Genomic DNA, 27756 nt, shown 5'->3' with positions numbered 1-27756 from the left:
ACCCAACCTCCACTCCCGGCACCTTCCCCTGCAACCGCAAGAAATGCAAAACTTGTGCCCACACCTCCCCCCTTGCTTCCCTCCAAGGCCCCAAGGGATCCTTTCATACCCACCACAAATTCACCTGCACCTCCACACACATCATTTACTGCATCCGCTGCACCCGATGTGGCCTCCTCTATATTGGGGAGACAGGCCGCCTACTTGCGGAATGTTTCAGAGAACACCTCTGGGACACCCGGACCAACCAACCCAACCACCCTGTGGCTCAACACTTCAATTCCCCCTCCCACTCCACCAAGGACATGCAGGTCCTCGGACTCCTCCATCGCCAGACCATAACAACACGACGGCTGGAGGAAGAGCGCCTCACCTTCCGCCTAGGAACCCTCCAACCACAAGGGATGAACTCAGATTTCTCCAGTTTCCTCATTTCCCCTCCCCCCCACCTTGTCTCAGCCCCAACCCTCAAACTCAGCACCGCCCTCCTAACCTGCAATCTTCTTCCTGACCTCTCCGCCCCCACCCCCACTCCGGCCTATCACCTTCACCTTAACCTCCTTCCACCTGTCGCATTTCCAACACCCCTCCCCCAAGTTCCTCCTCCCTACCTTTTATCTTAGCCTGCTTGGCACACTCTCCTCATTCCTGAAGAAGGGCTCATGCCTGAAACGTCAATTCTCCTGCTCCTTGGATGCTGCCTGACCTGCTGCGCTTTTCCAGCAACACATTTTCAGCAGTAACAAACCCAGTGCTGTGTACTGACAGAGGGGTCAGTAAGAAAGCATAAGGTGCCAACAATATCATCTGGGAAAAGTGCAGAGTTCCATCAGGAATCTTCGTTGGAGACAGCATAGAGATGAGTTTTCCTTCATGTCAGAGACCATGCTGACCAAAACAAAAATCAAATCCTTGATAATATTGATTTATTTGCTGAAAATCAAAACCATAATGATAAGGTTCGTATTGAGAAAGTGTGACCATGGATAAGGATGATACAAAGTTGACAAAGCATGGTGCTGGAAAAAGCACAGCAAGTCCAGGTGGCATCCAAGGAGCATATCAGGCATAACTCTTCTTCAGGTCTGATGATAAACATAATACAAGGTTATTCCAGGTTCCTTTCCAAGCCATTCACCCTCCGGACTTGGAAATATATTGCTGTCGCCTCAGTGTCACTGAGTCAAATTCCAGGACTCCATCCTGAACAGGAGAAAGTGAGGTCTGCAGGTGCTGGAGATCAGAGCTGAAAATGTGTTGCTGGAAAAGTGCAGCATGTCAGGCAGCATCCAAGGAGCAGGAGATTCGACGTTTCGGGCATAAGCCCTTCTTCAGAAATGAGGAGAGTGTGCCAAGCAGGCTAAGATAAAAGGTAGGGAGGAGGGACTTGGGGGAGGGGCGATGGAGATGTGATAGATGGAAGGAGGTCAAGGTGAGGGTGATAGGCTGGAGTGGGATGGGGGCGGAGAGGTCAGGAAGAAGATTGCAGGTTAGGAAGGCGATGCTGAGTTCGAGGGATTTGACTGAGACAAGGTGGGGGGAGGGGAAATGAGGAAACTGGAGAAATCGGAGTTCATCCCTTGTGGTTGGAGGGTTCCTAGGCGGAAGATGAGGCGCTCTTCCTCCAACCGTCGTGTTGTTATGGTCTGGCGATGGAGGAGTCCAAGGACCTGCATGTCCTTGGTGGAGTGGGAGGGGGAGTTAAAGTGTTGAGCTGTCCATCCTGAACAGCATTGTAGGGTTACCCAGGTCAAATAGACCTCAGCAGTACTGAAGGCAGCCCACCACATTTGCAAGGGACAGGCAATAACGCTGGGCCATCTAGGGACACCCAAATCCCATGAATGAATAGCTTTATATAAAAAAAACTCTTCACTCTCTTTGGGAATAAACTAGCTTTTGAAAAATATATGATGTATTGAGATTAATGTGGTAATACCTCTGAGAGAGATCCCGCTCAAGAGGAGGTTTAAGAAAATGCACGATCAGGTCACGAGCCTTCCACCAGATGGCGTTAAAGTCCCAGTTCTGAAAATGTCATGTCAGACTCCATACATTAACTCTGTTTTTCTATCTCTCCGTGGATGATGACAGATTTGCTGAGTTTCTCCAGCACTTTCTGATTGTACTCCTTTCCCTTCATTTCTGCAAGATTCTTGCTTCAGCTGGATCCAACTTAAATATTGCTCATGTATATCAGAATCATACAAGCCCAAAATCCACATACTTTTCTTAAGGGAGTGCTACACTCTTTCTGAGGAGATGCTAAACCGAGGTGCTGTTATTCCTGTCTGGCAGACATGAAAATCCTTGCGCTGCTATTTTGAAGAATATTGAAGCCCTCAATCAACTGGTCATCAGAACTTTCCAGAAGAAATCACTGAGAACCTCTCAAGAGTTGGAACTTTAAGCTTTTCCCAAAAATAAAGCTTAAGCTTTACCCATCAGCTCCCAGTCAATACACCTTCAACTCTTACTTATTCAGATTAATTCATGGAATGTGCATGTTCCTGGCTTGGCCAGCACTTATTGTTCATCCCGAATTGTCCAGAGGGCAGTCTGACATCAACCACATTGCAGTAGGTCTGGAGTTACACAGGCCAGGCCAAGTAAACATGGCAGATTTCCTTCCCCAAAGAGCACTAGTGAACCAACAACTGTTTCATGATTGTCATGAGACTCTCAACTGCAGATTTTTAATTAAATTCCAATTTTACCATGGCATAGTTTGACCCCTGGTTCCCAGTGGATTAAAGTTCAGCAACAATACCACCAGGCCAGCACCTTCACCGCTACGCTTAGTATTTACAACACAGAATCTGGCTGTTTAACCAATTGACTATGTTGGTGTCTTGCTTCATTTGAGCCTGCTCTCACACTTCTTCATGCAACCTTTGCTAACTCCAGGATTATTTGCCCTCTCCTGGTTCCTCCACTCTCTCTCAAATACTGAATTTTGGAAAGGCAAATCAGGTCCTGGAGAGTGTTGCTGAACAAAGGGACGTTGGAGTGCAGGTTCTTAGTTTCTTGAAAGGGGAGTCTCAGATAGTCTCACCCCCTATCAGATAGATAGGATGTATGTTTGCCTTTATTGATCAGAGCATTTGTATAGAGGAGTGGGAGGTCATATTGTGACTGTACAGGACATTGCCTAGGCCACTTTTGGAATATTGTGTGCAATTCTGGTCTCCCTCCTCCAGGAAAGATGTTGTGAAACTCAAAAGGGTTCAGAAAAGATTGGTGCAAGGGTTGTAGGATTTGAGCTATAGGGAGAGGCTATATAGGCTGGGGCTGTTTTCCCTGAAGCATCGGAGGCTGATGGGTGACCTTATAGAGGTTTATAAAATCATGAGGGGCATGGATATGGTAAATAGACAAGGTCTTTTCCCTGGGAACTAGAGGACATAGGTTTAGGGTGAGAGGGGAAAGATTTAAAAGGGACCTAAGGGGTAACTTTTTCACGCAGAGGGTGGTGCGTGTGTGGAATGTGCTGCCAGAGGAAGTGGTGGAGGCTGGTACAATTGCAACATTCAAAAGGCAGCTGGATGGGTATATAAATAGGAAGGGTTTAAAGGGATATGGGCCAAGTGCTAGGAAATGGGACTAGGTTAGATTAGGATATCTAGTCGGCATGGACAATTGGACCAAAGGGTCTGTTTCCATGTATCTCTATGACTCTATCGCTGTAAATACATGATGATGAGGTGCCAGTACTGAGGCAGCTGGTCCAATCCATTGCCATTCAGATGCTTTTTTCTGACTGTGAGTAAAGACATCATTAATCTACTTGATAGGTTTGAACCTCAGTCTGCCCTAGAAAAACACATGACACATCACTTCAGTTTATATCCTGCAGTGAATCACAGAACAATCCATTAGCACTAACAAAAACACTTGGGTTTAATCTCAAAAGTGAACTGAGTCATAGCCACTCTCCAAAGTTGATCAACTTCCTTTCTTTTAAGGTTCGAGCGTTGCTGACAACATCAATCTTCTGTCACCTCAAGACAATGGTGGTTCTTTATGTGACTCTCCGAGGCAGAAACCCATTCTGCTCTCATCCATCAGTCTTGGATGTGAGCCCAGAAGTACAATGCCATTTTCTTTGGAGATGGGGGCGGGGGGGAGGAAATATTAAGAGTAAATCTCAGTCTATACTGTGAGGCCTAACATTAACCTGTACCAACACTGCAATGCTGCAAGAATTGGCTGCCACTTTACAGCCTGATTCCACCCTGCCATGTATTTTACCCACTCCCACACCCAGGCCTGTTGTGAGGTGGGTTCCTTTTAGCACAATCACCCATTCCCACCTACTCCCAGGCCCGTTATCATATTGTCACAGCTAATCCACTTTCTCATTCTTAGCTCTTGTTATCACTTTTTAGCTTTCATTCTGTCCTGGCTTGCAATCTGTTGTCTCTTTGTTTACCCACCCTTTCATATCTCTCTCTCTCTGAGCTCTGTCTCCAACTATCCAGTCACCTCTGCCCTTCCACCTCTGTCCTTACTCCCTGAAATGCCAACCCCTCCCACTCCACCCTTGCCCTGACACCCCTCACCTGGGGCAACATGATGGTGCAGTAGATATCATTGCTGCCTCACAGTGCCAGGGATTCCAGCCTCAGACGATTGTCTGGATGATGCATATTCTCCCTGTGTCTGCGTGGGTTTCCTCCAGGTGCTCCGGTTTCCTCCCACAGTCCAAAGATGGGCACGTTAAGTGAATTGGCCATGCCAAATTGCCAATAGTATTAAGGGATATGTAGGTTAGGTGTATTAGTCAGGAGTAAGGGTAGAGTAATGAGGAACAGGTTTGGGTGGGATACTCCTCAGAGGGTTGGTGTGGATTTGTTGGGCTGAAGGGCCTGTTTCCACAATGTTGGGTTTCTATTCTATTCTATACATTCGCCCTCACCTACCCTACTCACTGATTTGGCTTCAACTTAAATATCAGCTTTCTCTAGCTACTAACAGTTTGAGTGAAGAGCCACTGGACTCAAAACATTCACTTTGCTTTCTTCCCACAGATGCTGCCAGACCTGCTGAGTTCAGGTTTAGTTCCAGTAAACTATGTTGTGTACATACTGTTCAGAATACAGAGTACAGCACTCTTTAATGTTGTCCCTTCCATACTGCTCTTCTCAGGATCCCAATAGCATGTGGTTGTTAATGTGAAAGTTACATCATCATCTCGAGCCTGACAATAATTTGTTTGACCTCCCCTTTCCTGCCCCTGTAAACTGTGCCTTCCCATTGATAAATCAAAGATCTTTATAAAGGAGAACCAGCCAACTTGGGTCTTCAAAAATAAGTGCAAATAAGGAAGGATCAAGAAGTGTCAAGCAATCAGCAAAAGGATGATCTCAGCAAACCCTGTGGCTGGGGATCACGGAATCGTTTGCCCCGTCTTTCCCTTCACCCATAACACCGACTTTTCTTTTAACCTGTGTCTGTGCATATAGACGGAGGAGTTTATGAAGTGGGTTCGAGTTTTAATTAATGGTGCCAATGGTTCATAATTATTTTATCAATAGTTACAATCTATTTATGTGGAATGAATAGTAATCCTTGCTGAAAATGTGTTGCTGGTTAAAGCACAGCAGGTTAGGCAGCATCCAAGGAATTCCTGATGAAGGGCTTATGCCCGAAACGTCGAATTTCCTATTCCTTGGATGCTGCCTAACCTGCTGTGCTTTAACCAGCAACACATTTTCAGCTGTGATCTCCAGCATCTGCAGACCTCATTTTTTACCTGAATAGTAATCCTTGTTGAGTTCAGTAACCAGGACAGTGCTTTGTCAACCCAGGTCCAAAAGATAGGAAATTGGGGAATTTTATATAACTTTCTGAAGGTTGTAATTTTTTTTAATGACTCCAGAAATAGCAGGGTAAGATTTCCAGGGTGCTGACTTTGTGAACTGTAACAATTCTCATCATACTACAGCAGGTACAATCTCATCAGGAAGTTAAGGAAGTTACAGGAAGTGGAATCATAGATTCCCTACAGTGTGGAAGCATGTCATTTGGCCCATCAAGTCCAGACCAACATCCTGAAGAGTATCCGACCCAGACCCATCTCCCTGTAACCTTGCATTTCCCATGGCTAACCCACCTAACCTGCACATTCCTGGACACTATGGGCAACTTCTCATGGTCAATCCACCCTAACCTGCGCTCCTTTGGACTGTGGGAGGAAACTACAACACCTACAGGAAACCCATGCAGACACAGGGAGAATTTGCAAACTCCATACAGTCACCTGTGGGCGGAATGAAACCCGGGTCCCTGGCGCTGTGAGGCTGCAGTGCTAACAACTGTGAAGACAACCTCTCAGTCAGAGCATTGATTGGGTAGAGAAGAAGGTATTGTTAACCCATAGAATACAAAGACCATGCGTCGCTCTGAAAGCCAAGTCAATCAGGAAGATCCAATAGGAAGTAGATAAACATGAGGACTAGGAAAAAAAGGTGCAATGAAGGTAGGTGGGAAGGGAAAACTAGCTCCTGAGTGGAACCAACAATACACTGGCCTGACTGCCACTGAGCTGCCAAATATTTATCCCTCAGCCAGCACAATTATAAATAGCAAGTGTGGTCATTATCGCATTGCTGTCTATGGCTCCCCTTGAACACAATTCAGGATGTACCCTGCGTCTTCTCACCCTCGCTGCCTCTCACTGGACAAATGTGGTGAAGTCTGAAGAACAGAGACACAGCCTGGGTTCTTGCAACTTGAATATTTCTTTTTAATTGGTTTTTTTTTCACTTCGATTTCTCCAACAGTGAACACAGAAAATGTGCGACACCAACAAGATAGTTATTTCTGACAGCTCAACAAAAAAATAGTGCACATACAAGATGGAACACCTGACAATCTTAAGAGCCTTTTTAAAATCTATTTAGACGCCCCCTCCCCCAAACAAACCTGGCAAACAATTCTGCAAATTATTATTTGCAGGTAAAATAGAAATACTCTTGTGGATTTTGATTCATCACATACATTATTGACAGCTCTTATACATTCATGCAGGTAGGAAATCCATTATAGAAGATTTTTATCTCTTCACAATGGCCATTAAAGCCGTTTCCTGCCTTCATTAAGATCTCTCATATCAACCTCCTCCTAACGATAAGGCAATATTACTATGAGTAATCATTCCCACACCAGCCCTTGCTTAGAGTGCTGTAGTCATCCAACAATCCTCAGTACATTATCTTAATTTTGTCCTGAATCACATTTTGCTGAACTGGTTTCTCATGAAGTCCTGCATCTTCAGCACTTTAGACATCAGTCTAACAACAAGTTTTCCATCCAGTCCCAAAGGCTGAAGACACTATCAGTCAAGAATTTGACCCTTTCCCCGGTACAGCCAGCTCTCAATTTTGGGCACTTGCAACATTATTGGCACTGCTGGCAGAGAAAGGACAAAACATTTAGAGATGTCCCTCACTAGTCACTCCTCAGCTGCTGTCCATCGCTGTGACACAGGAGGTGGAACAGGATACTTTCCTCATCGCAACTGACACCAATTTGTGGATCCCGAGCAACTGAGGGCAACATTTCAACTTTTCTTCTTCAACAACATTCAGTTGAAAGGTTTGCCATCACCTCCTCTCAAAGTGGTGCAGGAGACGAGAGAGTTTGTTTGTTGCCAGAGCTGTAAGCAGGAGCGGGAATGCAGTGCAACACGACAAAACTGCAGCTCATTTTGACCCCATTCTCCCCCTCCAGGCCTCAGCGCAGACTGAAAACCAAGGGGAATTTCTGAAACACCAGCAAAAAAATCAAAATAAAATACACTGCAGCTGCTGGAAACGTGACACAAACACAGAGAACATTGGAGAAACTCAGCAGGTCTGGCAGCACCTGTGGAGGGAGAAAACAGAATGAACATTTTGGAACTGGGAATGACTCTGCCTCAGAGTTCCTTCCACTGAAGGGAGTCAGGCCAGACTCCAAACACTTAACCCTGTTTTTCTCTCTCCACAGATCTGCTGAGTTGCTCCAGAGTTCAACATTTCAGAAAGGTAATCACGAGAGGATTTCATTTCTCTCGCTCCCCACCCCACCCCACCCCGATCTGTAGGATTCATTGAATCCCATTTGGCACCTACCACTTAATACCTCAGTTGTTTCTCCCTCAAATAAAAGTTCCCTCTGGTTCAGTGAATCCATAAGGCAGAGGTAGAGATCATAATTTGTGATCCCTGGATTTGACGTAAGACAGTAACTGATCAATACATTTATTAAAAATTCACCAGGAGAAATGACTTCAACCAGAGAGTGGAGCTGGGTTATAGATCAGCCATGATCTAAGTGAACAGTGGTGGAACACATTAAATAAGTTCCTCTGTTTCCTATGTATGATGTAATATAAATGCTGGAGTACTGCTGAAATTATTAACTATTACATCCTCTGTGGCAATGTCTCTACCAATTACAGCCCACTTGCCAACCAACCAATCAGTGGTCTCCTCTTATATTGTATAAATGTTGGCTTGCACACACAACATGGATGTTGGGGAAAAAAATAAGCACTACCGCAGTTAGGTGGCAGTGTGGGGGTAAAAATGAAAAAAAAATAAACAGGAGTGTCAGGGGATCTGTTCACTCTGAGAGCTGGCTCTTGAAGGAAAAAAAATGTTGGCTCGAATAAAGATTTGTGCACCTTGTGTCTTTCACTGTGTCTCACACCTGCACACACACAATGTGGGTGCTGGGGAATAAATAAGCATTACGAGAAAAATAAATAATTAAATGCTGGTTTTCTCCTTTAGTTGTGTTCTTGCAAATTGTTCTGATCAAAAAAGCTTCAACAAAATGTATCATGTTTTCAGCAATACTCAGGCTCTATATACTATCAAATCACCATAAATATTAGACTCGCAGTGTTAATCAGTCTTTCAGCCTGCAGCCACATTGATGCTTCTTCAACACCATCCTTCAAGCCTGTGGCACGTACCATTTGGAAGGAGGGCAACAGATACGTGGGGACACCACTGCCTACAGGTTCCCCTACAAGCCACTCTCCACCCTGATTTGGATATCTGTCACCATTCCTTCAGAGTTGCTGGGTGGAATTCCACCACGAACAACACTTCACCCCCTACACCTCACAGATTGTCGCAGATGAATGGTAGGAGGTTACAAGAGGGCAGGAGGGAAACCTTTACCCAGAGGATGGTGAGGGTCTGGAACTTGTGTCTCTCCCCGTGTATCACAGAGGTACAAACCCCTAACATTTGTATATCAGGAACCTGCATCTGAACCTAAAGTCTGGCAGGTTATGGACCAGGCCCTGGAAAGTGGGGGTAGAATGGCCTTTCCTTTTTCTCCTCCATGCCTGGCCCTAGGAAGCCTCTCGGTTTAAGGGCAATTGAGGTTGTGTACCAAATGCCTTGCCAATGACAGCAATATCCCATAAAAGCAACATGGAAAAGTGACATTGAGCACAGCAGGTGTCTGTTGTCTTCGGTGTGAGGGGTTGGAAATGGATATTCTTTTCAACTTGCCCCACTGTTGAGGGAGATGGGATGGGCGGAATGGGCCCTTTTTTTTGCCATTACAGTTCTGTGGTTCTAAAGCAGCTCACCACCACCTTCAAGGGCAATTAGGGATGGACAATGAACATAGACCTGCAAAAATGCCACTGATACATCAGGAGACAACTGGATTCTGTTCCATTAGTCACTACAGCTAAGAGGCATCTACTGGTACTGGGCGAGACAGAGAAGATTATTGTTGTCTGCTGCTGTTTGGCATTAAAGACCACCTCAGGATCAAGGGTCAGTGCAACAACAAACAAGTAAACTGAATACCCTCAGAAAGGGTGAGGAGAAAAATTAACTTGCTTCTATTTCAGTGGCATTCTGGACTTTGGTGACGTGAAGTGGTAATGTCACCATCAAATCAGAACTCAAAACATAATCCCACCTCTCCCTCATCATTGGGGCAAATCGAAAAGAATATCCATTTCCAACTTCTCATTCTGAAGAAACGCTGATAACAGACACCTCACTAACTGCTGTGCTCAATGTCACTTTATGTTTTCATGGGATATGGGTGTCATTGGCAAGGCATTTCATGCACATCCTCAATTGCCGTTAAACTGAGTGGCCATTTCAGAGTCAACCACATTGATGTGGGTCTGGAGTCAGAGATCAGACACACCAGGTAAATCTGGCTGGCTTCTTTGTCTAATGGACACCAGGAGGAGGTTAGAGAACTGCAGTTTTAGGTCAATCAATTATAGTTGTCATGGTCACCAGATTTACAAACTGAATCCAAATTCCACCAATAGCCAGAGTAGGATTTGAACCCACAGCTGTGCTTAACCTGAGTCACTGGATTACGAATCCAGCAGCGTTTTCAGCGCACACAACAGAAGTTGCTGGAAAAGCTCGGCAGTTCTGACACCATCTGTGAAGAGAAATCAGTTATAACCACACCATCTCTTCCTCCTGAATGCCAGTGAACTGGGAGTCGATTTCTGCATGGATTCATGTTTCCTTAGAAAGTCCTTGTGATAGATATGCAGAACCTGGCCAATAACTAGAAAAAGGTCCGTGGAGGAGATACAGGTCACATTAGGCTGACTTAGTAATTCCAATCCCTCCATGTGGATTTCAAACACTCTTCCTAATTCATTTAATTCAGGAACCAGAAGCCAGACATTTATCTTTCAAAACATTTTAAAAGAATTCTAATACTAAATGGGTAAACCTGACAACAATCACACTCAGGAGTACAGTCCCCATTTCATAAAAAGGATATGGGACAGTGGATTCCAGAGATGAGGAATTTGTCTTATGCAGAGAGATTGAGCAGTTTAGGGTCATTGGAGTTTAGAAGAATGTGAAGAGATTGAATTGAAGAATAGGAGATGACAAAGGGGTATGACAAAGCAGAGGTGTAAGCCAATCCAGAACGAGAGGTTTTAGAATAAGGGGCAGCAGATTTAAAACAGAAATGAGGAGCGATTACTTATTTCAAGGGGCCATTACTCCTGAAAGCGGTGGATGCTGGGACACTGAATAAGCTTGAGGAGAAGATAGACAGATTTTTAATCAGTAACAGGTTGAAGGGTTATGGAGAGCGGCAGAAAAATGGGGTTGAAGTCTGAGTTGAGGTTAGCCATGATTGCATTAAATGGCAGAGCAGGCTTCAAGGAATCCTGCTCCTAGCTCTAGTGTTCTAAAAAGTAGATACATAAATTAGGGAGAAGGTACTTGAAGGTTACGTTGATTGGTTTGGGTGAATTAAGGTGGGAGAAGTTTTGTGTGGAGTGTAAAATGGGACGAATGGCTGTTTGTGTGCACTGAATTCTACAGAAATATAACCACTCAAAATGGACATGCTGCCTTTGCTGGTTTAGTAATCAGAAACAAACACGGCGCCTGCTGGCGTTATGTTGGGGCAATGTTCAATATAAGATGATACACATGAAGCAAGTCCAATTTAAGACAATGAACACAAGTCAGGTATGAACATGTAAGCAGCTGATAGTCAAAAATATGAAATACATTCATGACCAATCCATATAATGCTGGCTTCACTTCCTCCAAATGAGTCAACGTCTTGAACAGAAGTTAAAACCACACCATACAGACATCAGCCAATAAAACACTGGTGCACCAATTCCGAAACAATTAATTTATACTTATAGGGCAGAGGAACATGGCAACATGCACATACAAAATACCGCTGCAAATTTGGCATTAATGCTTCACATGATTCATTGCAAAAACGCCAGGACTCAAAGAAAAGCAGAAAACTCAAAATTATAGGCTCCCTTCCTAATGTAGTATCACCCACATTGTGGGGTAGGAACAAAGATTGATGGAGAATGGGATTTCACTGAGCAATGTATGTTCCCATTTTTAATCCATTGCCCACCAAGAACCCACTGAGATACAAGGGAGTGGTCCTACAATTTCCAATCTGTCGTCATCATTGGTTAATATCTGCAGTCTTCATATTCCCTTCCAAAAGAAAAATAAAATCTAAATTTGGGGTCACTTTATTGAAAATAAAAATGGTTTATTCCTACACGGGGTCCCAGGTTGCCTTCCCAACGAAGGAAGGTACAAACCCCTTGGCTGTCAATGTCAGGGCTGAACGGGTACCAGATCCACCAATTCCCACTGCCCAGCGTTAGCCAGTGGGTTTAACAATAGCCGCGTGGAGCTGTGTGAACAGGTGCTGAAACCAACAGCTCTGTGGGATAGGCAGTGGATTTCAGCACCCACCTACCATTCTCACACAAGTATTTACCTTCGGCGCTCTGACATATTGTTTCGGGAGTCCGAGATGAGAACACTGCCCTTTATTCTTCCTTGGTTCCACTGGCAAGGCTAGCATTTGTCACCCATCCCTCGCTGCTCTGGGACCAAGTGACTTCCCCAGTCCTTGCAGAGGGCAATTCAACCCCATTAGCTGTGAACCTGGAGTTGCATGCAGGCCAGACCAGGTAAGGACGGAAGGATTCTTGCCCGAAAGGACATTAGGGGACCAGGCGTGATTTTATTACAATTGACGGTTAACATCACAGAGACTAGCTTTCAATTCGGGAAGTATCAATTGAATTTAAATTCCACCATGGCAGGATTTGAACCCATTGTTCCCCCACCTGGGCCCAGCGACGTTGGCACTAACCCACCATCTCCCCAAGTTCTTAATTTAAAAAATGAAATATATTTTGACACGTGTTAGCCCTGAATCTTAAATACATTTTAAAGCCTAATTTCACTCCCTTTGCAAACACCTCCATCCCCTCCCCCTCCCATCAACCAACCCAAATCTGTGGGCTCTCTGTGTTTGATGATTTAGCGAGAGCAAGAGGTCAGAGGGCAGGGCTTTCTAGCATGCACAGCTGCTTGGTTGTGAGGGGGGATTCTCAGCGAGGGATGAATTCTTGTTGTTGCTCATCAGTGTGGGATCGCCATCGAGACTCTCAGACATCTTCACGCAGATGATGTCGACTAGGCGTTCAAAAACCTGCTTCACGTTAATGTTTTCTTTGGCGCTTGCTTCGAAAAACTCAAAGCCTGTAGAACGGGAATAAAAAGAGAGGGGAAAGCAGAATCAAGTGGGGAACGCGAATTAATAAAGCTTCATTTTGCCCTCAGCGACACCAATTCCCCCAACGATGACAGGAGCCATCAAGGGGGTGATGGGAAAATCAACCCACCCCCCCACACACAAACCCCACTAGCACTCTCTGAAAACCTGAAATTCTTAGATTATGCTCTGGTTCTAGAACCTTCAACCAATGGAGATAGTTTATCTTCATCTACCATCTTTCTCTGTTAATATCCTGAAGTTGGTTGGATCACCGCATAATCTTCTAAGTTCTAGACAATAAAGACCTAATTTGTCTAATCTCTCTTCGGCATGGTGGCTCAGGGGGTTAGCACTGCTGCCTCACAGCACCTGAGTTTGATACCAGCCTCAGGCGACTGTCTGTGTGGAGTTTGCACCTTCTCCCCATGTTTGCGTGGGTTTCCTCCAGGTGCTCTAGTTTCCTCCCACAGTCCAAAGATGGGCAGGTTAGATGGATTGGCCATGCTAAATTACCCCACAGTCTCCAGGGATGTGTACGCTAGGGAAATGCAGGATTACAGAGATAGCGTAGGAAGGAGAGTTTGGGTGGAGAGTCGATGTGGACTTGTTGGGCCGAATGGCCTATTTCCACACTGTCGGTATTCTATTCTATTCTAACGTACTCTCCGAAGTCCAGATATTAGCCTTGTAAACCTGCAGTGAACTTTTGGCAGAGCCAAAACATCCTTCCCAGGGGGTGATGCCCAGATCTGCTCACATCTTCAAAACAGTTCCATGGGTTCACCTACAGCCATGCAAGCAGATTGTTTAAGATCTCATCTGGAAGAGTGACACTTTCAACGGAGCAGCACCTGCTCAGTCCGAAACTGGAATTTCAGGCTTGATTTTTGAACTCTGGCCTGGAGTGGGACCTGAGCCCTGAACCCTGTGACTCATCGACAAGAGTGGTACCAATGGAGTCACTGGTGACCTCCATCTAAGCTTCAGAGATCAAATCAAAGACATTTGCCATTTTAGTTTGACAATCATTCAGTCATTCCATTTTCTGAGAGTGGACTGACTTTTAATCCTAATTGGACCATGCCAGACAGAGAGAAAAAAACAAAGAGGCCATATTATGGAACATCAGAAGGACATTTGTCAGTTTTATCACAAGAAGGGTCACTTTAAAATAGATCTCTTAACATTTCCGGGAGTGAGACTTGGCTCAATATTAGCATTCCCCTTCTGAGATACAAGTTTGAATTCCAATTGTGATTCAAGGTTTATATTTATATTCATTTTAAAATCACTTATTTTAGAGTTTGGATCTTGAATTTGTAGCATTGGTCCAGGTCGATGAAAGGGTTTAATGAATAACTTGCACATATTTCTGTAGCCATGGGGCTATTGTTTTAAATAGTCTGAGAGAGAAACTTCCTAGAGAGCAAACAGAGGCTTGTTTACACTGTTTTATGAGTGAGCAGAATAAAGACTGACGTGTATAAGGATTCAGGTAGAAACTTCCCAGAATTATTGATTTTGATATATGGGGGAACATCATAGCTTACAGAAAGCCTTATTGCTTCAGTTTGCATAGACCTTGGCTAAAGTTGGATACAGAAGGCATTTAGTCTTGCAGGAAGATAGTTTAAACTTGTTAAGAAAAGAAATTCCTAAAATGAGGTAAACTAATTAAATTATTCCAGACCAGAAGTGCTTAGCTAAAACCCTGAAAGGGTTAGTTGAAGCCTAGAAAGTCTAAGCTCAGTTCAAGGAAACTCAAGGGGCCATCATATTCTTAGGAACAAGAATTAAAGCCTCAGTAAGGTCAAGCCGTATAGACGTGACAGAACAGGGAATTCTCCCTGACGTGAGTATTGTTGCTGCAGGATTAATGGGATTAAATGTTACTGTGTGTTTTGAAAACTTTAAACTTGTATTATTTGTAAATAGTTTGGTTTATTCTTTTTAATCTTCATTTATTTTGTATAATAAACTTTGTTTTATCATTAAAAACAAATCTGCGACATTTCTCGTATGTGTTTTAATTGAAGACCACCTTGCTAAAACAAACAAAAAGATTCATCAAGTCAGAGTTCAGTCTGGGATCTGGCATATCCAGTAAAATATCTGCTGGAAATCAGAGCACAATTCTTAAATCCCTAGCGAGAGGAGACAGGTATTTGGTGTGGTAATGCAGTAGGGTGTTGATATGAGATAGGACTGAAGTGTGACGGCCTAACCTAACAAATATAGCTGGCATTTTTTTTATTATTTACTCACTGGGTGAGGCTGTCACTGCCCAGGCCAGCATTTATTGCCCATCGGGCAGTTAAGAGTCAACCATGTTGCTGTGGGTCTGGAGTCACATGTAGGGCAGACCAGGTAAGGATGGCGATTTCCTTCCCTCAAGGACATTAGTGACTCAGATTGGTTTTTCCAACAATCGACAATGGATTCATGGTCATCATTAGACCTTTAATTCCAGATTCAAGTTCCACCATCTGCCATGCTGGGATTTGAATCCAGGACCCAGGAGCATGAGCTGATTTTCTGGAGTAATAGCCTAGCGATAATACCATTAGGCCATCACTTCCCTGTTTTGTGCTCGCGAGTTGTGAGTCAGTTTAACAGCCTGCCCATATGTAACAGCACTTGGCTGCAGGACTGACCGAGATCTGTGGAAGAAATGGGTTGCTACAAGATCCGCTTGACTCAGAAAAAGGCATTTCAGAGATCAATGGCTTTTCCTTCCAATAGGGAACCTCCTAGTGACACTGTCGCTAGCAAGTGGCCTAAGAATTGCTCAAGAGAGCCATCGTGGCAAACCTTTACACCTTTTAGGCATCAGGACAAACGAAAGAATCCCAAAGTTGTCTCGGCTGATCAGTGTTGACTTGCCAACCAAGCAGCAGTCCTTTCTCCCGTCGCATAAATTGTTATGACTGTAAAGTTTGGCATTCTTGCATTTGTCCTGAAGACTGCAAGGGCGAGAAGCTTGGGCGACATGCCTTTCTGTTTAACCAGGCTCGGGTTCAGTGCTACCAGGTAACTGATGGATGGTAACAATCGAGAACCAATCTCCTTCCCTGTAGCCCTCTGGTTGGAGTTTGCTTACCATTCCCAGCTCTCAAAAAGACAGTGACTGGCAATCCTATTGGTTGGAAAACCCTTGAAAGTGAAACCAATCTAGCCTCAGCACTCTTCACCTCGTGCAAGTAGCGAATGATGTAGTTTGTTTACCTAATTCGTCAGCCAATCGCCTTCCATCTTCTGCAGGGACAACACGGTCATCTTCCAGGTCAGATTTATTGCCAACTAGGATTACCTGAGCATTGTCCCAGGAGTAGGTTTTGATTTGGGTAGCCCTGTTAGACAAAAGGATACCACAGCAGTGAAGACCATGCAGTTCAATCGCCTTGATAACTCCACTATTGGTTTGGGGCGGCACAGTGACTCAGTGGTTAGCACCGCTGCCTCACAGCACCAGGGACCCACGTTCAATTCCAGCCTCGGGCAACTGTTTGTGTGGAGTTTGCACATTCTCCCCATGTCTGCGTGGGTTTGCTCCGATTTCCTCCCACAGTCCAATGATGTGCAGGTTAGGCGAATTGGCTGTACTAAATTGCCCAAAGCATTAGGTGCATTAGTCAGGGCTGAACGTAGGGGAATGGGTCTCGGTGTGTTGCTTTTCAGAGGTTCAGTGTGGACTTGTTGGGCTGAAGGGCCTGTTTCCACACTGTAGGGCATCTAATCTAATCTAATCTTTGTGCTGCACAACACTGCATTCAATCACAGGATCTAGTCACACAGAAGATCGTTCGGCCCATCATTTCTGTGCTCCTTGAAAGAGCTGTCCAATTTGTTTCATATCCCAAACGTTATCCCCCATAACTCTGCAATTACTACTCCTCGGGTATGTGGACAATTGCTATGAAATCATCTTTGTACTGATATTTTGAATCTACGAGCTCTGAATACTATCCGACTTTCTAAAGAAAAAAAAGCTTCTCAGAACTTCCTTCACCAGCACCCCTTATTCTTTTGAATATCTCGATGGAGATGCCCCTGAACGTTCACATCACTATGGAATCCAATCCCAGATCTCACATCACTCAACTCCCTAAACTCTCAAAGACTAATACAGCGCAGAAACAGGCCTTTTGGCCTCCATTCTCTGGATTAGTGGTGCTGGAAGAGCACAGCAGTTCAGGCAGCATCCAAAGTGCAGCGAAATCGACGTTTCGGGCAAAAGCCCTCCATGTCTGCCCCAACACATTTTTCCCTTCCATGCTAAAACTGTCTTCACTTCCAGGATCTGTATCCCTCTATTCCCTTCCTATTCATGTATCTGTCCAAGTGCTTGATTAGATTAGATTACTTACAGTGTGGAAACAGGCCCTTCGGCCCAACAAGTCCACACTGACCTGCCGAAGCGCAACCCACCCATACCCCTACTTTTACCCCTTACCTAACACTACGGGCAATTCAGCATGGCCAATTCACCTGACCCGCACATCTTTGGACTGTGGGAGGAAACCGGAGCACCCGGAGGAAACCCACGCAGACACAGTCAGTCGCCTGAGTCGGGAATTGAACCCGGGTCTCTGGCGCAGTGAGGCAGCAGTGCTAACCACTGTGCCACTGTGCCGCCCACAATATTATTAAGCACCTCTAGAACTAGCAGGATTTGAACCTTGGCCTACCTGGCCCAAAGCCACATGACCCCTCAAGCTTCTTGAATGCTGCTGTTGTGTCTGCTTGCACCACCTCCTCTGGCAGTGTGTTCCAGGCACTCACCACCCTTTGTGTGAAAAACCTGCCTCGCACATCTCATTTAAACATTCCCCCAGCCCATACCTTGAACCTGTGCCCTTGAGTAATTGACCCGTCCACTCTGGGAAAAACCCTCATACTTTCCACTCTGTCCATGCCATTCACAATCTTATAAACTTCTATCAGGGTCACCCCTCAACCTCCTACGTTCCAGTGAAAACAAAGCCAATCTATTCAACCTCCCTTCAGAGCTAAAATCCCCCACACCAGGCAACATCCTGGTAAACCTTGTGGAAAATATCTCCAAGTGGTTGCATTAAAAGTTAGTGAGAGTGGTGACAGTTGGTGATGTGGCTACATCTGTCCACTAAAAATCAAAAGTCAGACAAAAGCAAACTCCTGGGGATGCTGGAAATCTGAAGTAAAAACAGACAATGCTGGAGAAACTCAGCAGGTTCGGGTAGCACAGAGGAGACAGAAACAGAGTTAACGGTTTGAATCTGGTATCTGACGTCATCAGGACTTGAACTGTTAACTCGCTTTCTCTCTCCAGAGACACTGCCAGGCCTGCTGAGCATCTCCAGTATTTTCTGATTTTATTTAAAATTAAAACAGCACCCGGTATGAGTCAATGTATGTAGAAACTATTCACAGCGACCATTCCTGCACCCTCAGCATTCCAGGTAGATTAGATTACTTACAGTGTGGAAACAGGCCGTTCAGCCCAACAAGTCCACACTGACCCGCCGAAGTGCAACCCACCCAGACCCATTCCCCTACATTTATCCCTTCACACTCCACACAGACAGTCGCCTCAGGCAGGAATTGAACCCAGAGTCTCTGGCACTGTGAGGCAGCAGTGCTAACCAGGGCTGAACAATTGCCTGTGGTACCTGACCCCAGGACAGCTCAGTACCTTTGCAACTTGGTGCTCATCACAAGACACTATGAAGGTGCCAAAGTCCGCTATGTGTCAGCAGATGTGAAGTACAGGAGTCATAGCCTGTGTGCATAGCCTCAATGTGAGTCACAAACATGGGAAAGGATTTGCTGGGACTTTAGGGGAAAAGAAGGTGAGGGCTGGTTTGGGACTGGAAAGGAAAACACCACGAGAGAGAGAACTGCATCTTGCAGACACTGAGATCTGGCCTGTTCCTGGGGATTTATAGGCTAGGCGTATACTCACCAATCATGCACAGCACTGAAGGAGTCCTGGTTGGCAATGTCGTACATCAACAGAAATCCCATGGCACCCCTGTAATAGGCTGTAGTGATGGTCCGGTAACGTTCTTGACCTGCAGTGTCCTACCAAGAGAGTGGAAGAGAAGGAGTTCAGGGCTTCACAAAGCTCAAGCCAGATTAACCACAGCAGAGGCACATACAATAACAAGGGAGAAACCTCACTCTCTTCCCTCCCCACACCATGCCAATTCCTCCCACTGGCTTTTTTTTCCAAATTGTTCACGTTAAGGTAAAGCTCCATAGCAATACCAAAGAGTCCATTGTTATGAACCAGACCATACCCCCTCAAAAATGTTCAGAAGATAGTCTGGACCCTGACAGTTTCTTACCTGAAGGTAAATATAAGGTGTTGCATTCCAGATGCAATTTGAACTACTGGATTTAAAGCAAAACACACTTTATTCATCCATTATAGTTAAAATATAACATAAGAAAGAAGGAATTGGAATAACTTAGCTCTATTGGAAAGCTTAACAGAATAATATACAGTATCCATTACTAATTAACTGTTCCAACATAGTAACATCCCATGAACAAACCCTTAGAAAAAGCAAATTTCAGAAAATAGTTTGTCTCACACGCAGACCCCACGGCAGAAAGAGAGCTCCGGCCTTTGGCTGAAACCAAGAGAGGGGACAAAATGGCTGCCACTCTTCCAGACACCAACTGTAACCGCTGAAAGCCAAAACTAAAAATCCTGGTTCTGAGGGAGCTTAGTCCCACTCAGCCAGGCTGCTTCTACTGTTCCAACTTTTAAAAAAACGACATCCAAGGCCTCACAAGACGTTTCCTTTAGAAGGTCTGGTAGACTGCTCATGACCTCTGCCTTAAAGTTCTCTTCAAAAAAAAACAAACTAACCTCCTAAACCATAGTATCATCGTCCATTCTTTGGGTATGAAGCTAGTTTAGCTGCAGCTACATTCTGCACCGTCCTCACCCTGTCCCATTCATGAACTTGTCCCTTTCCCCGTTTAATTTGATCATTTTCAAACCAAATCGCACTGGCCACACAAATACTATGTCTGTGAAGTTAAAAATCACACAACACCAGGTTGTAGTCCAACAGGTTTAATTGGAAGCACACTAGCTTTCGGAGTGCTGCTCATTCATCAGGTGATAGTGGAGGGCTCAAGCCTAACACACAGAATTTATAGCAAAAATTTACAGTGTGGTGTAACTGAAATTATACATTGAAAAATTGATTGTCTGTTGAGTCTTTCATCTGTTTGAATATTATGATAGTTTCACTTCTTTGTGTCTGTGAAATCTGTGTTAAGTCACTGCCCTCCCGACTCCCCCAAGCCTTTCCACCATCTCGCAAGGCACAAGTCAGGAGTCTGTAGGAATACTCCCCACTTGCCTGGATGGGTGTGGCTCCAACAACACTCAAAAGACTCGACACTATCCAGGTCAAAACAGCCACCTCAAAAGGTACCCAGCCCAGCATGGTCAACTTCCACTCCCTTCACCACGGATGCACAATGGCAGCATTGTATCCCATTTATAAAACACACGACAGCAACTCACTCCAGCCTCCTCCAACAGCACCTTCCAAACAATCAGAAACAATAAGGACAGCAGATACACCATTACCCCCTCTCCAAGCCGCACACCAACCTGACTTGGAAATATATCGATGTCCCTTAATTGACATTGGGTCAAAATTCTGGAACTCCCCAATAGCATCATGGATGCCTTTACCCATTGGTATCACACGGACTGAACTGACAGCTCATCACCGCCTTCTCGAGGACAATTAAGGATGGGAAATAAGTGTTGGGTCAGTCAGTGATGGCCACCTTCCAAGAGTGAATAAATAGAGTAAAAGGGGCGGGCGAAAATGCTAGAAACTTAAACAGGTAAAATCCAAATGTAACAAACTACCCTTCATGATCGAGAGGCTATGATCTTTTAACATTAGGCAGATTACTGGAAGTATAAAAAGCACAAGAGACAGGGGTTCAAATCCCAGCGTGGGAAATGGGAATTCTTCCTAAATCTGGGACCAAGAGCCAATCCCAGTAATTGTGACCACGCAACTGCTGTTTTGTCATCTACATCCTTTGGATTCCTTAATGCCCTTTAGGGAATGAAATCAGCCATCCTGAACCAGTCTGGCATACACGTGACTCCTGACCCACAATAATGTGGTTGATTCTCAACTGCCTGGGAAAACGTCCCTCAGTCTTCTTCAAGGTGGCTCACCATTACATTCTCCATTACAAGAAATGCTGGTTTTGTCAGTGACGTCCACATCCCCTGTGTCAGTGTGACTGTGGAGGGGGAGCGTGGACATTTAGAACAGTACAACGTTCTGCCGTTTAGCTCAGAGACTCTTGAGGCTGCAGCAGCACAAGGTGATGCAGGGAGGCAGTGACTGCACAGCTCGGACGATGCCGCTGAATCTTCCTTCACTACTCGACATTGTAACAAATCCCTGAGCTCGCATCTGCGATATCAGCTCCCAGCTCCTGCTGCAATCGTTCATGTCAGAGATAGTCAATATAATCCGAGGCAATTACGAGAACGGACCTTGGCTCCTTTTCAAGCCCATGGTGCATTTACTTCCCACGTCTTGATAGAGAGGCAGTCGTTGCCAACTGCCATTTCCCTTCTCCATCAGAATTCTACTTTGATGCTGTGAACAGCTCCAGCTCCTAATGCTTGGGTTCATGCATTAATTAACAGAGGCCCTGTTAGAGGAAGTGGCTGCAGGCACTGACTGTGTATGGATCTTAGGCTTTTAAATTTCATTTGTGGGTTGTTGCTGGTCCAACATTTATCACCCGTCCCTCATTTCCCCTTGAGAAGGTGGTGATCTCGAAGGCCATCTCGAACCTGCTGCAATCCCGTTTGTATAGGTACACCCCCCAATGCCCTTAGGGAGAGGATTCTGACCCAGCGGCACTGAAGTAATGCCAATGTATTTGTGATTTTTGTCAATGACTTGGCTGAGGAAGTGGAAGGGTGGTTTGGTAAGTTTGCCGATGACACAAGCTTTGGAGGAGTTGTGGATGGTGTGGAGGGTTGTTGTAGGTTGCCAGGGGACATTGACAGGATGCAGAGCTGGGCTGAGAAGCGGCAGATGAAGTTCAACCTGGAACAGTGTGAAGTCATTCACTTTGGAAGGTTAAATCTGAATGCAGAATACAGAGTTAAAGGCAGGATTCTTGGCAGTGTGGAGGAACAGAGGGATCTTGGGATGTCTGTTGATCCCTCAAAGTTGCCACCCACGTTGATAGGACTGTTAAGAAGGTGTATGGTGTGTTGGCTTTCATTAGCAGAGGGATTGAGTTTAAGAGCCGTGAGGTTATGCTGCAGATCCACAGAGCCCTGTTTCGACCTCACTTGGAATATTATGTTCAGTTCTGGTCTCCTTATTATAGGAAGGGTGTGGAAGCTTTAGAATGGGTACAGAGGAGATTTACCAGGATGCTGCCTGGACTGGAGGGCATGTCTTACGAAGAAAGATTGAGGGAGCTAGGTCTTTTCTCATTGGAGCGAAGAAGGGGGAGAGGTGACTTGATAGAGGTGAACAAAATGTTGAGAGACACAGATAAAGCAGATAGACAGAGACTTTTTCCCAAGGTGGAAATGACTATCATGAGGGGATATAATTTTAAGCTGATTGGAGGCTAGATTAGGGGAGATGTCAGAGATAGGTTCTTTACCCAGAGAGTGGTGGGTGTCTGGAATGCACTGCCAGCGGCGATGGTAGAGTCAGATACATTAGGGATATTTATGAGATTCTTGGATAGGCACATGGGGGATAGTAAAATGAAGGATATATAAGTTAGTCTGATCTTACAGTAGGATAAAAGGCTGGTGCAACATTGAGGGCTGAAGGGTCTGCATTGTTCTATGTATTTCCAAGTCAGTTTGGTGATTGGCTTGGACAGGAATTTGCAGGGGGTGGAATTCCCAAGTATCCGCTTCCCTCATCCTTCTAGACGGTCGCGGGCACAGGTTTGGAAAGGACTATCTGAAGTGCTTTAGTGAATGTCTGCGGTGCACCCGATAGTGTCCAATCCATCACACCATGCTGAGCTTCCCAACTGGAGCTGCACCCATCCAGGCAAGTGGGGAGTATTCCATCGCACTCCTGACTTCTGCCTTGCAGACAGACTCTGGGGAGTCAGGAGAATGCTTATGCAGGATTCCTAACAACTGATTTGCTCTTGTAGCTGCAGTATTGATATGACTAATCCAGTTCAGTTTCTCATAGGCTCCCTACAGTGTGGAAACAGGCCCTTCAGCCCAACAAGTCTACGTTGACCATCTGAAGAGTAACCCCCCAGACACATTTCCTTACCCTATTACCCTACATTTAACCCCGGCTAATGCACCTAACCTACACATTCCTGAAGACTACGGGCAAGTTAGCGCGGCCAATTCATCTAAACTGTACATCTTTGGACTGTGGGAGGAAACCAGAGCACCCAGAGGAAACTCACACAGACACTGGGAGAATGTGCAAACTCCACACAGACAGTCGCCCGAGGCTGGAATTGAACCCGGGTCCCTGGCACTGTGAGGCAGCAGGGCTAACCACTGAGCCCAGTATGCCACCCTGGTCAATGGTAACTCCCCACATGTTGACAGTGTGGGATTCAGTGATGACAATACACTCAAGTAGTAAGGGTGATCATTAGACTCTCTTTAGTTTGTCTGGCATGGACAGAGCCTCACGAAGCTTCCCAGTGCCCCCTTGTCTCACGCACACACAATGGCTTCTTTCACGTTTCCCAAATCCACCCTGCAACCCATACAAGGATGAAGAGGCACGTGGGAACATGAGTACCTCCCAGTTTTCCTGCATGGAATCCCGAGCTGGGACCTGTTCTCGCTACCCCTTCCCCATCTCTGGGTAACAGCGCTCATCACTCGGACTGCAGGGCTTCAGGAGTGTATATCGCTACTGTTGTCTTCTCTGGGAGACCCTTGTCAAGTAATGCCCACATCCCAAAAGTGATCTTAATCAAATGTCACCTTTGTTTTAGGAACGCAACGTTACCTCCGCTGTCATCAAACACCTCCCCCTTGCCCTACTCAGTCACACATCCCAAGCACAATGGAGTATAGACCAACTGCAGAGAGCTGGGTCCAACAGTGTTCCTCAAAGATGTAATGCTCCTTGCACCCCTCTCTCTGGGAACCCAGCAGGATTTGTAACTAAATAGCAAGATGCCATAGATCCTGGAAGTGCTTGGTAGGTCGGATATCAGGTCTGGAGGGAAGTAATGGATCAGATGCAGCCACCCTTGTGTGAACTACAAGCCCCAGTACATTAGCTGTCCTCCCTCCATGGAAGCCACCTGATCTGCTGGGCATCAACTTGAAAATTGTTTTTCAGAGGCACTTGTGTTTATGTCTGATGAATAATCCCAAACTGAAACTAATCTTCCAAGCACTTAAGTTTATTCGGATTTAAATGAGGTGATGGTGCACTGACAAAATCTGAAATCCAACCTTTTCAAGATAGAAAGATGCCTCTCACACCCGAAATGACGTCAAACCAACATCTTCAGTCATTGTGCAGAGAGGGTGCTGTCATATATTCCTTCCCCCCCCAATAGCCTAGCAACAGTAACTGGCCTGGGTGCAGACAACAGCAATTACAGCCAGTCCATCAAAAACTGCTCGGGTGCTATAGAACTCCGCGAAGGGACGATGCAATAACAGGCCACTCTGACAGGAGAATATCACTGGAACCAAATTTGCTTCAAAACACATTTTTCTTTAAACAAAATGGGCAGCACGGTGGCTCAGTGGTTAGTACTGCTGCCTCACAGCACCAGGAACCCGGGTTCAATTCCAGCCTCGGGCGACTGTCTGTGTGGTGTTTGCACAATCGCACTGTGTCCACGTGGGTTTTCTCGTTTTCTCCGGGTGCTCTGGTTTCCTCCCACAATCCAAAGATGTGCTGGTCAGGTGAAAATTGGCCATGCTAAAATTGCCCATAATGTCAGGTGCATTAGTCAGGGGTAAATGTAGGGGAATTGGTCTGGGTGGGTTGCCCTTCGGAGGGTCAGTGTGGACTTGTTGGGCTGAAGGGCCTGTTTCCATACTGTGGGCTTTCTGATTCTGACTGTTAGGGATGGGCAATAAATGCTGACCAGGCCACTGAAGCCCTCATTCTGTAATCGCATAAGAACCATGCCAGTGACATAGGCTTGTCTCAGGAACATACAGTGTTGGTCAAAGCTACTGCACACTGAGATTCCCCGGTTGCCAGGAAGATTTGATGGCTAATGATGTGAGTGAGAGAGAGAGAGAGAGACACTCATATCCAGTTGCTACATGGATCCGTGCTGTGGTTGCTGCTCTACTCACTGACCCGAGCTGGAGGGAGCGGGGTGGAAGATGCGAGAGATGTGATCACAAGCTTCAGCAGGAGGGAAGCTTTCGCGAGGCGAACGTGGGCGCGGGATACGAGAAGGAACTCCAGAACCTCGGGCTAACGCAGCTGGGAGGCACAGCCTCCAGTGATGGAACCCAGCGGTTTGAGTTCTAGGATTGGAGGAACTCGAAGGTTCCAAAAGCTGCTTTCAGAGTGAAGGAAGATTGTTGATGGGTTTGATAGTAAGGATGGAAACTGAAGACATTGCCTGCAGTTCCATTATCCTCTGCAAGAGGAGGAGCCTGGGTACCTAATCACCACACACAGCAAGCCCCCACCCACTCCCTCAAAAGGTACGATTTTAAATGGGAGCCATTGCAACAATGAATGTTCCTCAAGTAATTCGCACCATCCCACACGAACATGAACAGGCAGAACCTGGTAACTTCCTTTCCAGCAGTATTAACGTATCACCCCATGAGAGTCGAACCAGGATAGTTAGGGCTGAAGTTCTACCTGCACGTCTCGGAATTTCTGGTATCCTGTCCATTCAACCGATTACTCCAGTGAGTCCTTTTAAAACTGCAAGCGTGAATGCCATTTGCTAAAGACAGGGAGTACTGAAGTGTGGCAGAAATGAGCCATTTATAGCAAAACTCTTGGCACCAACACGACTTACAAAAGCCTGGAGGCAGAGATAAGGAATGTCTCTTTTCATTATTACCTGAATTGTCTCGTCAAAATAAATTTGCTTAATATAAAAACTGCTGGGAGTCAGAAAATAGAAAGTTAAATTTACTCGCATAGAATTAGGACATTTCGAAATATTTGGCAAGTTGCCACTGCTCCAGTAGGATGTATAAATTGCATTTTTGATAAATGCGTTATATGAACACAGTCACAGAGTCGTACAGCGTGGAAACAGACCTTCCAGTCCAACCAGTCTATGCTGAACACAATCCCAAACTCAACTAGTCCCACCTGCCTGCCCACATCCCTCCAAACCTTTCAATTCATGTCATTATCCAAATTAATTTTAAACATTGTAATTGTACCCACATCCACCACTTCCTCAGGAAGTTCATTCCACACCCAAACCTGCCTCTGGGTAAAATAGTTGCCTCATGTCTTTTTTAAAATCTCTCTCCTTTAACTTGAAAAATGTGCCCCCGATCTTGAAATCCCCCAGTCTAGGGAACAGACAACTGCCATTAACCCTATCTGAACACCTCAGGAGTTTATAAACCTCTATAAGATTAGATTAGATTCCCTACAGTGTGGAAACAGGCTCTTCAGCCCAACCAATCCACACTGACCCCTGCCCCCCCGCAAACAGTAACCCACCCAGACCCATTTCCCTCTGACTAATGCACCTAACACTAAGGGCAATTTAGCTTGGCCAATTCAGCTGACCTGCTCATCTTTGGACTGTGGGAGGAAACTGAAGCACCCGGAGGAAACCCACGCAGACACGGGGAAAATGTGCAAACTCCACACAGATAAGGTCACCTCTCAACCTCCTACGCTCCAGAGAAAAAGTCCCAGCGTTTCTGTATAACTCGGACCTTCTCTACTCGGCAACATGCTGGAAAATCTCTTCTGAACCCTCTCCAGCTTAATAATATCCTTCCTATTACTGGGGGACCTGAACTGAACCCACCGAAGATTTCTAAGTACAGAAACAGTTGGACATTTATGGCCATTGTGAGGAGGCAGTTCTGTACTCAGCGGATGGGTGAATGTTTGGAATTCTTTATCCCAGAGGTTCCGGATGCTCAGTGATTGACTATGCTCAAGACAGAGCTCAATAGATTTCTGGATATTAAAGACATCCGAGGGATAGGAGTTTGGGGTGGAAGATCAGCCATGATCCAGCTGAACCAACTCAAAGGGCCGACTGGCTTATTCCAATTTCCCATCTTTCTACATATAAATCTATATAAATCAATAGAAACACAAATCAAAATTAAACTAGACTAAAAACTCAATCTCAAGTTGTTATAGTTTAATTTTGTGAGTAAAGCCATCTTTAAAACAAACTTAAACTGAAGATGCATTGAATTAAGAAAATTATCCAGCTATCGATTCTCACAAAGAAAATAAAATGTTTTGAATAATCTATTGACTCAACTACATGAGAAACCACTATGGTCACAGCCATCAATTCTGTTCCTTGAACCAAAGGCATTATGTACAGCCACAGTGTAGTCACATCAATGTAAAAGGCTTGTTTCGAGAGCCCAGTGATGTTTCTCTTTATGGATTTGCAAAGTGCAGCTTAATGGCTGCCTATTTTTTATCTTCACAGTAAAACCACAGCTCTTCAATCTTTTTGATTTAATTAGCTTTA

At 45.3% G+C, this 27756-nt stretch overlaps 1 protein-coding gene across 1 annotated transcript in view; it reads right to left on the bottom strand.

Annotated features, from left to right (window-relative positions):
* Positions 1-11636: 11636 nt before the first annotated feature.
* Positions 11637-27756, bottom strand: part of rab3da (RAB3D, member RAS oncogene family, a) — a 56367-nt gene continuing 40247 nt past the window's right edge. The window contains exons 3-5 of the mRNA XM_060855314.1: positions 19010-19128; positions 16291-16415; positions 11637-13049 (exon numbers count right to left, since the gene is read on the bottom strand). Coding sequence (XP_060711297.1) covers positions 12862-13049; positions 16291-16415; positions 19010-19128 — 432 coding nt within the window. The 3' untranslated portion in view covers positions 11637-12861. The remainder of the gene's footprint in view (positions 13050-16290; positions 16416-19009; positions 19129-27756) is intronic.

Source organism: Hemiscyllium ocellatum, chromosome 45 (assembly GCF_020745735.1).
Source record: "Hemiscyllium ocellatum isolate sHemOce1 chromosome 45, sHemOce1.pat.X.cur, whole genome shotgun sequence".
In the NCBI taxonomy this organism is placed as follows: domain Eukaryota; kingdom Metazoa; phylum Chordata; class Chondrichthyes; order Orectolobiformes; family Hemiscylliidae; genus Hemiscyllium; species Hemiscyllium ocellatum.
Note: the sequence above shows the minus strand (reverse complement) of the source record. Positions and strands in the feature narration are given on the sequence as shown.